At 30.0% G+C, this 12,834-nt stretch overlaps 1 protein-coding gene across 4 annotated transcripts; it reads right to left on the minus strand.

The window, feature by feature from the left end:
- Positions 1–105: 105 nt before the first annotated feature.
- On the minus strand, positions 106–11,382 carry LOC120086674 (linoleate 9S-lipoxygenase 5-like). 4 transcript variants are annotated; one of them, XM_039043427.2, is made up of 9 exons: positions 11,097–11,382; positions 10,138–10,241; positions 8,117–8,348; positions 6,481–6,816; positions 5,721–5,806; positions 3,824–3,913; positions 3,130–3,431; positions 1,259–1,522; positions 106–1,188 (listed from the first exon to the last, which is right to left on the minus strand). In XM_039043427.2, the coding sequence occupies exons 1-9, from the start codon at positions 11,239–11,241 to the stop codon at positions 414–416; spliced, it is 2,334 nt and encodes a 777-aa protein (XP_038899355.1). In that variant the 5' UTR covers positions 11,242–11,382; the 3' UTR covers positions 106–413. The 4 variants fall into 4 exon arrangements, with proteins under 4 accessions (XP_038899355.1, XP_038899354.1, XP_038899353.1 ...); XM_039043426.2 differs by having other exon boundaries at positions 6,481–6,783; positions 9,955–10,241; XM_039043425.2 differs by having other exon boundaries at positions 9,955–10,241.
- Positions 11,383–12,834: the final 1,452 nt, after the last annotated feature.

The following is a 12,834-nucleotide window of genomic DNA, read 5'->3' on the forward strand; positions in this document are numbered from 1 at the left end:
GATTTGATACGAAACTCACTAAATAGTTGGAATAGGTAAAAGAAAAAAAAAAACCATCGGCTGCAGTTGATGATCCTATCAGCAAGACTTAGGGGGCATTTGAGCTGACTTTCGAAAAAGTTACTTTGTAAAAAAACACTTGTGTGAGCATTTTTGGAGGAAGCACGAGTGATTCTCCTTCTAGTTGTCTAACCAAACAATTGAAAATTTTGAAAAGTAATTATATTGGGCTAAAAGTACTTTTCACCCTCCCAACAGTTATCCCAAACTCACCGTTGGTTGATTAATTTTTGAAGGGTCTGCAATAACATAGTTAGGCAGCAGACTTCTCATATTTAGAAAAGGTTGATGATTAATGAATGGCTTGCCCATATTTCTGATTGAACATTCTATTTGTAAGTCATGCGGCTGCATCATATAGATATGCTGTTTGGAATCCCTTTGCCTGCGATCCCTCCTTTTGGATTAAAATTTGATGTATCAGGGAACAAAAGTTTGTAGGGGATCTTGGCCGGTCCGTTTCTGTTCTTGCGGTTGGGATCTCGGTTTCTTTCTTCTATTCTCTTCTCTATATTTTTAAGTTCTTTACTGAACTCACTGAAGCTATATCGAGCCCTTGCATTATCTGTCCAGTTGTATGGTGACCTCCTTCCCAGGTACAGTTCATCCTTTGCGTGATGTGAAAGGACCTTTGTCAATGCAACGCCAAGTGCAGTTTCAAACTTTCCAGGTAACATCTCGAGATAATATTTGTCTGGATCACTCAAGAGTTTAGCATATTCAACTGTACCTTCACTGGGAATGAACTTGTGACAGAGTGTGGGACGATTAAGAGGGTAACTGGCGTATGCATATTGCCCCGAATTCACTGCAGCATGGAGTCCAGTTGCTGTCCATATGAGAGTTGTTAGGGCCTCTACCAAGTCTGATAGTGTGGTCATTTCATACCACCCAGACTCATGGGACTTGTCGCCATGACCGACATTTCTGATCTCAGACCACCAAGCTTGGAGTTCTTCATCAGAATGTACAGAGTCATCATCTCTATAAAAGATTGAACAGAAACTCTTCACCCATGTCTTGATTGCAGTCCATATCTCAAGGCCATCTTCTGCATATGGATAGTCAGGGAAGATGAGGCGAACTCCGGTCGGGTTTCCCGGATCTGGATCTCTTACAGCCATATTTCTATGAAACCAGAGCAATGTTCACACAGGTCTTTTATCATGAAAGGAAAAGCTTTGTTATTGTTGTTTACCTTTTCAGCAGGTCTGCTGGGAGACCATGCTCGTCGAACCGCCACTCTTTGTAAAGCTCGGAAGATAGTTCCATGGAGTACTTACCAGAAAACAATATCTTCTCAAAGATTCCATCAGGTCTCAACAAGAAGCTCCTAAATAGTGAGTTGATGTGTAGGGTGTCTTTGAAATGAGGATTCAGCAATCTGTAGATTGGATGCATAACACTCAACTGTCTGCGAGTGGCAATGATGAACGGCTCAACAACTGCATGGGTATGTAACCTAAACATTTACACAACATTGCATGTCATGCCATTTTTACTTTCACAACATAAATTAGTGTAGGTATAACTGGATACATATTTGGTCAACAAAATCACAAATCAATTTATTGACTTAAAAAAATTGAAAATCAAAAGAAAGGCTCATTTTTGTAAGTTAAAAGGGTAAATTACCATTCTAGTTCATACGGTTTAGCTAAGTCTTCCATAATACATTAGTACCTCTATGGTTATCTGTTACAATTTTCTTAGATGACATGCTTCCTTTCAATGTTGCAAAGAAAGATAATGAGTTGAGAATCTAGGTTTGTGTAAGGCCCCTAATTAAGAATACATTGGGATAATTAGTGGAATATCAGTATGGGTATTAAAAGGGGAAAATTAGTAAATAGTTAGTAAGTTGGTTAAGGCTTTTGATTATAAATAGGAGTGGGGTTGGGAGGAGGGTATGAAGAATTTTGTGTGAGGATTTTCTAATTGAAAATTTGGGAGAGGATTTCTCAGCCCTCTAGAATGTGCCGAGTATTATTTTGTTACTATTTCTTTAATATTTTAATATATTTCCATTGCTTGATTGTTCTTGAGTCCATTCCTTGTTATTGAGTTTGTTCTTATTAGAGGGATCCTAACAGTTGATTGGACCAGAGTCTGAGTTGGGTTAAAAATAAAGAAAATCAGGTAGGTTTTAATTTAATCCCTAAAGGCCCCCCTCATTTCTGCCAACCTATTCCCTATTCACCTGAAAATTCACCCAATTATGTTTTGTTTTGCTTTTTCCTTTTTGTTTTTTATTTTACTTCTTTTATTATTTTACAGAACTCAAATATTAATATACTTTGTCAATTATATGCGAGCTCATCATTATCCGTACTTAGACAAGTCACATTACAGAATTATTAACCTCCGGTAACAATGATGGTTTAAGATATTTAACCAAACTATAAGCTCTAATATAACTATGGTTAAATTACAAGTTTATTCCTGACTTGAGGTTTGTGTCTATTTAATCCCTAAATTTTCAAAAGTGCTAGGTTTCTAAACTTTATATTTTGTGTCCAATAGGTTTTGAACTTTAACAAGTGTCTAATAGGTTCTTAAACTTTCAATTTTGTGTCCAATTGATCCCAAGATTTTTAATTTTATGTTTAATAGGTCCTTGACCTATGTGATCTTAATAAAAAAATAAAAAAAACCATGGATCTACTAGACACAAAATTGAAAGCTTGATTTTATATTAAACATAAAATTCAAAGTTATATCCAACGAACTAATTAACTATTAAATATTTTTATAGTTTAGGGACCTATTATATACAAAATTGAAACTTCCTAGACTTATTAGACACAAACCTCAAAGTTTAAGGACTATTTGTTAAAACTTGGACTAGTTTGATGCCAAGCTTGAAAAGGGACTAAGATGGTGGTTTAACCTAAATTAAACAAGCAACATGGAAAGGAAAAAAAAAAAAAAACCTACTCACTAAAAAGACTAATAAACTAACAGTCTTTCGAGTTTTTGTGGATATATTTGTAACCCAACAAAGGAATAGTTACTGTCTTGTTATCAACACTGAACTCTTTAATATATGAAATAGGTGATGTGTCTCACCAATGGCTGACGAGTTGATGGTAAACGGAGTCGTTGGCAGCGACGTGAGCTTTGGCAAGCTGCCACAGGGCTGCTTCCAAGCCCTCAGCTGCTGGCAGGTAAACCCAACTTATCTCTTCTCCTTCAGCTTCAGAGTATGGTAAAGAAAGTTCAATTGCCAAAGGCTTTAGTGTAGAATCAGACCTTAAGAATAGTAGGGTTCGAGATGCATAGGCAAATACATCGCCACTGTTTATTCTATTCAGAAATGGCATTAGATAGTCATGATGATCCAACATGAATATCCTTCTGTCTTCTATTGCCTATATCATTTCAAAACACTAAAAAGTTTCAATATTCACAAACATGTTTATTTCTTTTAGAAGAAGATTTTAATGCTTAGAATTTAGACTTAGTTTGATATTAGTAAGATAGGCAGTAGATAAAAGTTTTAAGTTTAATGTCTCTGAACTTTTTAAATAACCATTTTCTATATGTCCTTGTTATTTTCTTGTCACCTCTTTTCTTGCTATTGTATTATAAATCCTAATTAATATAGTATACACCTTTTTTATTTTGATTTTGTCTATTTATATATTAAAATTTGACATCGTACCTTTGCAATAATGCATTTGCTCGAACAATTAAACCTTGTTGATTTAATTGATGATTGAAAGATTTAGAGGAGCAAAATGAAGGGAGATGATATGTTTACCTGTTGAAGGGTAAGACCATCTAGGTTGTGTTCAATATCTGGTGCTTTTATTGTACTAACCACTTTGGTTTTGCTTTCTGGTGGAAAATTCTGTCCAAGTAACAATATTGTTACAACATTTTTTCCCTTCAAATTTCTCAATATTCATCAACAGTTAAAATTATTTTTAAAATGAAGTTTAAGCTTTGAACCATAAAAAAATACAAAGGTCAAAGTACTGAACTGTATTTGACTTTCAACTTTGTTTCTAGAGTCCTGTTTAGTAACCATTTTGTTTTTTGTTTTTGTTTTTTAAAATTAATCCTATATACACTACTTCCATTTCTAAATTTCTTTATTTGTTATCTTTTTTTCACCAATGATTTAAAAAACAAAGCCAAAGTTTGAAAACTAAAAAAAGTAGCTTTCAAAAAGTTTTTGTTTTTAAAATTTGGCTAAGAATTCGATCGTAAATCATTATAAGAAATGTTGATGAAAAAGACTTAATTTTGAAAAACAAAAATAAAAAATCAAATGATTACCAAAAAGTGTCTAAACTTTTGAAAGTACAAAATATAAAAGAAAGAGAGGGGAGTAGTTAACCATGGTGTTTATTTTAGTTTCTTGATTCAAAAGACAATTATGTCTTTAGATTTCAAATTTTAAGTTTATTTTTAATCTCTATTGTTAAAAGTTTAGAATTTGATTCGAGTATAGCTTTAACTAGTTGATACTTTACTTACCTCCCTTATATATGCAAGAGGTTGAAATCCCCTTCCCTTATTTTGAGCTTAAAACAACGTTAGAAACTTGGGTAGATACAATATTCTATGTAAAAATATCAATTTTATAATTTGATGTTAAACAACTTTTAAAAGTTAAAAGTTTGTTAAATTACTATCGTGTCTTTGAATTTTGAAATAATATGGTTTATAAATAACCTGAAAAGGTTAAATAGGTTAACCGTGAAAAAGTGTTTTTATAGGTCATTTTAACTTTAAATATTTTGTCTATACATCATTGTCATATTCAAGTTTTTAAAGAATGAACATTCCTATTTAGTATACAACTGAATTTTGTGTCTGATAAGGTCACAACTTTTCAATTTTATATCTAATAAATTTAGGGAATAATACATTTTTGGTCTCTAAATTTTGGCTCTAGTTTCTATTTGATTTTTAGGTTCTAAAATGTTTCGCGTATAGTCCTTTAAGTTATGAGTTTTGTTTCAATTTAGTCATTGAATTTCAAAATGTCATAATTTTACCTTTGAGATTTGAGTTTTATTTCAATTTGGTTCCTAAATTTCAAGCTTTTACATTTTTAATCTCAATTTTTTATTAAATACTCGTTTTCAATTATTGGTATTTATTTTTATTAATTAATTAAAAATAATTATGAAGTGAAATTTTAAATTTAATTTTAAAAGTGATAAGAATAGTGAAACTTAATTAATTATAATTCTTTTAACGATTTTTAATTTATTAATATAAATTAACTCTAAAGACAAAATATAAGTAATTAGTGAAAAATCGAGGTAAAAAATGTAAATTTTGAAACATAGGGACCAATTGAATCAAAACTCTAACATCAAGATAAAGTTGTAGCATTTTGAAATCTGGGGACTAAATTAAAACCAAACTTAAAACTTAAAAGACTAAATGTGTAACATTTGAAATTTAGAGACTAAATAGAAACTAGACCCAAAATCTATGGACTAAAAAGATATTTTTCTTATAAATTTATAAATTAGAATAATAAGACCAAAATTAGAGAGTTCAGGGATTTGTTATACATTTTTTTTAAAAAAAGTTTTATTAGAGACTTTTTAGGTGCTATTTTTATAATTAAAGAACTAAAGTTGTGAATTAACATTTTTGCCCTAATTTATAAGCCAATACACAAATGGTTTACATACGTGTAAGCATGTGATTCGCACAGGATTAGTTCCTGCAAGCATTTGTCGTGCGAATTCATCATCATCCATCCAGGCATGCTCATTTTCTGAAGGTAAAAAAAAGAGGACTATTTATTCTAACATTTCATTGGAAAATTGTTTTAAATTAAAAAAAAAAACGGTTGAAAATATTTTGCTATATTTGTAAATATTTTGGTTCAAAACAACCCGTTTTCATATATTAGGAAAAAAATATTATGCAACATTTACATTTTTATTTCATATTATTGGTAATTCATGACTAGAGGAAGAAAGGGGAAAAAAACCCAAAAAGCCGAAGAAATTGGAAAATAAAAATGTAATGATTTTGTTTTCTAAAGTATGCTTATTTGATATCAAATCTGATTTTATGTTTTCAAATATAAGTCCTTGATTTGAAACTAAAGAACAAAGTAATTGCATGAAATACATTATTATTTTCAAATTTTAGTTATACTTGATAAGAAAATTCAACATAAGACAAGAATTTTTCAAGTTCTCGGTAAATAATTAGGTTTTGAAAATTAAACTTATAAACACTCATTCTATCTCTAAATTTTTTTTGTTTCGTCGTCTACTTTTTACCTAAGTTTCCAACTCGTGTATTAAGAAATATGCAAATAATTGTAAAAAAATGAGAGAAAATGTTTGTATTAATTTTTAAAAACAAAAAACGAAATGATTACGAAAAGAGACGTTGGAAAAGTCAAATAAATAGCAAAAGAAAATGGGAAGAAATTACCTCTGAGAAATTGAGGAAGTGGATAGATGAAGGGATGTTTTTGAGAAAGAATATGTTGGAAAAGGTTTTGGGGGAGAAATTTTTGGATTTGAAGTTTAGTCCATTTGTCTGCTTTAGCCAAGTTGGAGGGTTTTTGGGCCCAAAAGAAACAGTGTAATTCAACAAAGGACTTGAAATGATCAATGTGGGGTTGACAATTTAGGGTTTTTAGGATTGGAATGAGGAATTGAAGGGCAGCTTCCACTGTGTTTGAAGCCAATTCTTTCACTTTGTTGTAGCTCATTCTCTCATCAGCAGCTACATCTGTCTCCAAATCCATTTTCTCACTTGAACTATCTTTAACATTAGGGATTAAAAACAAAAAAATGTCACTTTTTAATCAAATTTCAAATATTTGTCGAGATCGAGAATGACAAGTGTACTCTTCATTGTTTTTACTTTGTTTTAAGATACATCTTTTTGTGATTTTTGAAACAACGGTTTTAAATGGAGCGTTTGAGCAAGAAGTGAATTTGTTGGTTAGTTTTAAGAATTTTTTAAACCTAGTTGGGTAACCATTTAGATCTTGATTTTTTTTTTAAAAAAAAAAAAAAATTAAGTCTATTTCACCCACATTTCTTACCATGATTTGCAGTACAATAATTGAATTCTTAGCCAAATTCCAAATTCCAAAAACAACTTTTTTTAGTTCTCAAAATTTGGTTTGGTTTTTTTAACAATTGGTGAAAAGTAGATAACAGAGTAAGAAACTTGGAGGTGAAAATAGTGTTCATAGGCTTAATTTTAAAAACAAACACAAAAAAAAAAAAAATGGTTACCAAACCACGTTTTGGTTGTGGGATCCACAATATAAGTAATTAAATAAGTTAAGAATTAACATTAGTTAGTCATGAACCCACTATTTCGTTTGGACAAATAAGAGCAAAGTTAACAACCACGCTCTTCTCAACTTCTACTCCTTGTCATAGTGTTTATTTACATAGTCAAAAGTGATTATGAAACTTGAAATACATTTCAAAATGCTTTCATAAAATGAGCCTATTTAACTTTATACATATATATATATAACAAGAAGAACATATAAAAGAGTAAGACTTGTTTTCATGTCAGCTAGCTGAACCTCCTAGTAACTTTCTTATATGATTTATTTATATTTAATAAATAAATGAATCTCACTAATATTTTTTAACCATGATGAATGAACCATCTTAGTAATTCAATAGGGACTTCTACCACTCCACATATAGACAAGTATTATCTCTTATAAAAAAAAACGTATCTAATCTAAAATTACCCTATCAAAACTCATCGTTAGATTTAAATCTAAAAATTTAGGTTCCGTTTGGTAACTATTTTGTTTTTGAAAATTAAGTCTATAAATACTACTTCCGGCTCTAAATTTCTTTTCTAAATCAAAATTTGAAAACTAAAAAAAATTAATTTGGCTAGGAATTCAACCATTGTACTTTAAAAAGATGTAAACCATTGTAAGAAACATGAAGGAAACAAAAAATGAGGTGGTTATTAAACGGGCTTAAGCAATCATCTTTCAGTTCATTTGTTAATATTATTTTGTACCTCTAATTAAAATAAAAGGACAAAAGAAGAATGAAGAGATGATGAGAAATTTATTTACCTTCATTAGAAGGATGAAGAGTTCTTAATCTACGAGGATATGGAAGAGAAGAGGATCCACCAATAATAAGTCTAGAATGTTCTTGGGAATTTCCAACATGGTTGTAATAATCATACTCATAAATATTTTCCCATTCCTCCATTATTTCTCTTCTACCATCTCCTCTTACCTTTATTAGCTCCAATTTTCTTAGCTCCATGAGAGGACTTGGTGTTTGGCTTGGAATGTAACTCTAACCCACCCACAAAAGAAAAAAAAAAAAAAAAAAAAGGTCATAGGGGTAATTACAAATACAGCAATAAAGTCTAAAGTATTAATAGATATAGCACAATGTAAAATTATTTGTAGATATAGCAAAAGAAAATTTTAGATTCAGCTTTCGGAGTCTATTAGTGATATACTATGTCGCTAATGGAGGTCTAGCAGCAATAGAAGCGAGTCAATCACTGATAGGAGAGTCTACCAGGGATAGAATCTAGCCATATCTACAATTCCTTAGAAAAATGGACATACACTTAATAATTAGGGTTGTTTTCAACTAAAGAAAAGTGGGTAAATAGAAAAATTTCACTATCTATCAGTAATAGACCATTACGATAGACATCTATTAGTGTCAGTGATAGATATCTATCGCGGTTTATCACAGTCTACCACCGATAGACAACGACATTTTACTATATTTAAAAATATTTTTAGCAATTTTACCATTTAAAATTATTAACCTAATTATTAGCCTCGAAAACATTATCCTTTGCAATTATCCTTATATACACACACAAATTATACATTATACATGAAGAAAGAGTAGCAATATCTTTAATTAAAAAAGAGTCCACAAGTACTTTTTAAAAGAGAATAGTAATGAAGTATTGCTCTTTCTCTATATACTTTAGATTGGTTCTACATATTCTTAGATTCATTCTAATACTTCTTTTTTTTTTTTCAAGAAGATCATTTCATTGTAATTCTTTCTAAGTGAATCCAAACCAATTTTATCATAGTTGATTAAGACGTATATCATGGATCAAGAGATCAAAAGTCATATTAAATAAAAAATTAAAAAAACTATTATCTAAAATATCATGTAAAATTAAGGAATTGTGAATTTGTTTTAAGTTAATTAATTCGATTAATAAACTATATATTCATGACTTGTGATGACAGTAGCGAAAATGTTGTGATTAACAATAATGAATAAAATAGACTCATTACAATTTTTTTTTTTTTTTTTTTTTTGTTGATAAATTATTTTTCAAATAGTTATTTAAAATAATATTTATATATACTTTCAATGTTTTTTTTTTTTTTTTTTTGCTCTATATTATTTCTGAAGTATAAGAATATTTTTTTAAAAGAAAATAAGCATATTTGTTAAATACAAGTGAAATGGGTGCAATATTTTTTTTTCACAAAATAAATTATATTATTTAAAACATTGGCAACACTGAACTAATCAATTTGAAAATATAAGATATAAAATTTCGTTAGATGAGGAATATACTAAATATACAAAATCAATTTAAATTTATAAAAACAGAATTAAAAAAATAAATTAAAACTCAGTAAAGAAGTAACCGCTGATCCTACAATAATCAATTTTAAAAGGTAGTAAAGAATATATTTTAAAAAGAAATATGCATATTAAAAAAGCGATTTTAACATATTCAGCATGCAATCAATCTTATCAAACACTCAAAACGATCGAGATTTTCAAGTAATTACTTTTAACGCTCTCATAAGCCATCGAAAACCGACTAATAACAAGAACCAAATTGGAAAGTATAGCTAGTTACCATCTTAATTAAAACCAAAAGTTGAAAGGAAAAAAAAAAACTCACAGTGTTTGAGAAGAAAAGATAATGAGAGGCATTGAGGTTGATTGGATAAACCCAAGAGTTGCAATCAAAATGGATTATTTGGGAATGGTTTGAAATTTGGAAAAAAGCTGATCTAAGGAAGAATTTATGCTTATGTTGATTTGTTATCAAAAATGCTCCTGGAATTCCAAACCATTTCTCAACCTTCAACTTTACTTTATAGCTCGAGATTTTTGATCCATCACTCTTTTTCTTGCTTCTCCATTCTTCTAATTTCGCCTTTTTACTCAACTTTTCATTTCCTGTTTCTGTTTCACGACGAACCGAAATGAAATAAAGTACGAGCATAACAGAAATGGTATCGTAAATACATTCTTTACTAACTCGATGAGGTCAAAATAAATGTTGAAATTATTGATGGTAGTCACTAACATTAGAGTGAAAAAGACTTGGGTGGAAAAAATAGGTTAGATTATAAGTCATCTTTTTGTACTTTTTTTTGTAGATCTATAATGTCTTTGAACTAAAATTTGCAGAGTTGCAAAATTTTTGGATAAAAAAAAAAACATAATAGACAAATAGTTTTTTTTTAGTTTGAAGTTTTCGTATAAATGATCCAAAAATTGATGAGACTCTGAAAATACAATTTCACATTCGGGAAAAGTAATAAGATTGCGAAATTTTAATAATGGGTGAGAATCTGTGCTTTTATTAGAATCGTGATGCATCTTAAAATTGCGTTTGGGGTGAATGGGTTCTATGAAGAATTTAGCATCGGGTGGTGCTTTGTGACTTAAAACAAAATGTTAGTTTTCATTGTTTTCAGAAATTTGAGTCGTTTGAGATTAACACAATTAAATTTGGGTCATCCGTATAAGAAATTTTTTTTAGTTCAACTATTTTAAGAGTGTGAATTGAATCAACCTGTAAGTGGTAATTGGTATCTTATTATAATAGCTAAACACAACTGCTAAGTAAATTACGTACTACACAACTTTTAAATTTAACTCGAGATTAACAAATTAGATAAATGCATCAATTATCATTCTAAGTTAATGACTCGATCTCGACTCTTCTAAATTGTTTGAACTAAAACAAAAGTATATAATTAAAGAAAAAATGTAAAAAGTCTGAAGAAGAAGAAGGATGGAAGGAAGGCTCACTAGGATCAAGTTCTGTTGCACTATAAATCTGAAGAGAAGCCAATTTTGCAGGTCCCGATTTCCCAAAATCATGAACAATCACCACTACTCCTTTGATCCAACAATCTTCACCAAATTTCCTTTGTTTATTTCGATCCATCGCCATTGATTTCTATGAACAGCACGCAAGGTGTTTGTAGAAATGCCTCGCAGAAATCGATCGCCAAAACAACAAAGGTAAGTTGTTTTCGCTTTCCCTTTTCGGATCTGATGTTATGATTTTGCTTTGCGTTTCGAAATGATTGAATCAATCGATTCTTTTCTTCTGTTTTCAGCAATGAATCTGATCCTTTCCGTCTCTCTCGCTTTCTTTTCTTTTGCACACTACTCTATGCTCTGTTTCGTATGATTTTTTAGGGTTTTACATTGTAGAGTTTGTTGAAAATCATGAATTCACTTTAGATTTTTTTCAATGTTCTTTGGTGTAATTCATCAGTTCTACACTCTTTTTGTTGTTCTTTTTGAATTTGAGGATGGATGATGCTGGGTCAAAGGGAATAGAAATGAAGAGAGTGCCATACAAAAATTTGAAAATTAAGGAGTATTTTAATTGGTAAAATTAAGACTTTAGTCTACTTTGTCATTCTATTTTGTGTCTAATATATTTTTGAATTTTGAAAATTTTGATGGATCAAAAAAATATTACACACAAAATTCAATTCCAAATACTTATCGGACACTTTTTATAACTTACAACAGTTAGGATAAAAAATTGAACTTTTGACCATAAAGAAATAGAAGAATACATACTAATCGTGCTCATTTTGGCACATGTTTTATACTTGAAGAATCTAGATATTGAGTATTGTGATGCTATTTAAACGTACATTATCCAATCTTCTTTTAGTACATTTGAGATATGAGGATTTGAACCATAGATTTCGTAGCTACTAACACTTGTATGTCAATTGATTCATGCAATCTTCTTATAAAATAGTTTTAAAAAAATTAATTTACAACCTTGTTCCCTTAACTTGAGTATAATTTCAAATTGGTTCCTGCAATTTTAGAAATTTTAGTTTAGTCCATGATTTGATTAAATTAGATCTCATAAATGCCTCATAAATGGTCTTTTACAAATCCAAAAGACACATCTATTAACTTCTTCTATTTTTTGTTCTTTTGCAACAAGCCGATCACAAATTATAAAACATCTTTAGATACGAGAAAACCAGACCATGCGAGGCGAAAAGAAAGCAAAAGAGAAGATTCATGCTCAACCATTCGCAAAGGGAATGTGCCAAGAAGTTGTAATTTCTCCTCGCATGGAAAAAGAAACAACACAACCAAATCAAGCACAAGAGACCTTGCTTCTTTAATGAAAAAAGAAACATATAGAGATCTGAGGAGACTTCATTGATAAGATGAATTACTTCCAAATAGTTCGACTCAACCCAAATATTACTCACAAAAATGTGTCAAATACTACTTAGACCTTTGCAGATTGCCATAGTTTCATTTGAACTTAACCCAACTAAGAAAAATCAATTTTATTTAAAAAAACATTACCATATATCCAAACTCAACTTGATTCACTCTGCACCCCAAAACACAAAATTTTCGGACTCAATCCAACTCAGCATCTCTAACACAAACAATAATTACCAATTTAACTCAACTTTGCACTCCAAACACAGACGATTTAGCTCTCCAGAGAGATATGAGGAGACTTCATGAATAAGATGAATCACTTCTAAAT

This window comes from Benincasa hispida, chromosome 9 (genome assembly GCF_027475165.1).
Source record: "Benincasa hispida cultivar pf3 chromosome 9, pf3_genome.v1.1, whole genome shotgun sequence".
Lineage (NCBI taxonomy): Eukaryota > Viridiplantae > Streptophyta > Magnoliopsida > Cucurbitales > Cucurbitaceae > Benincasa > Benincasa hispida.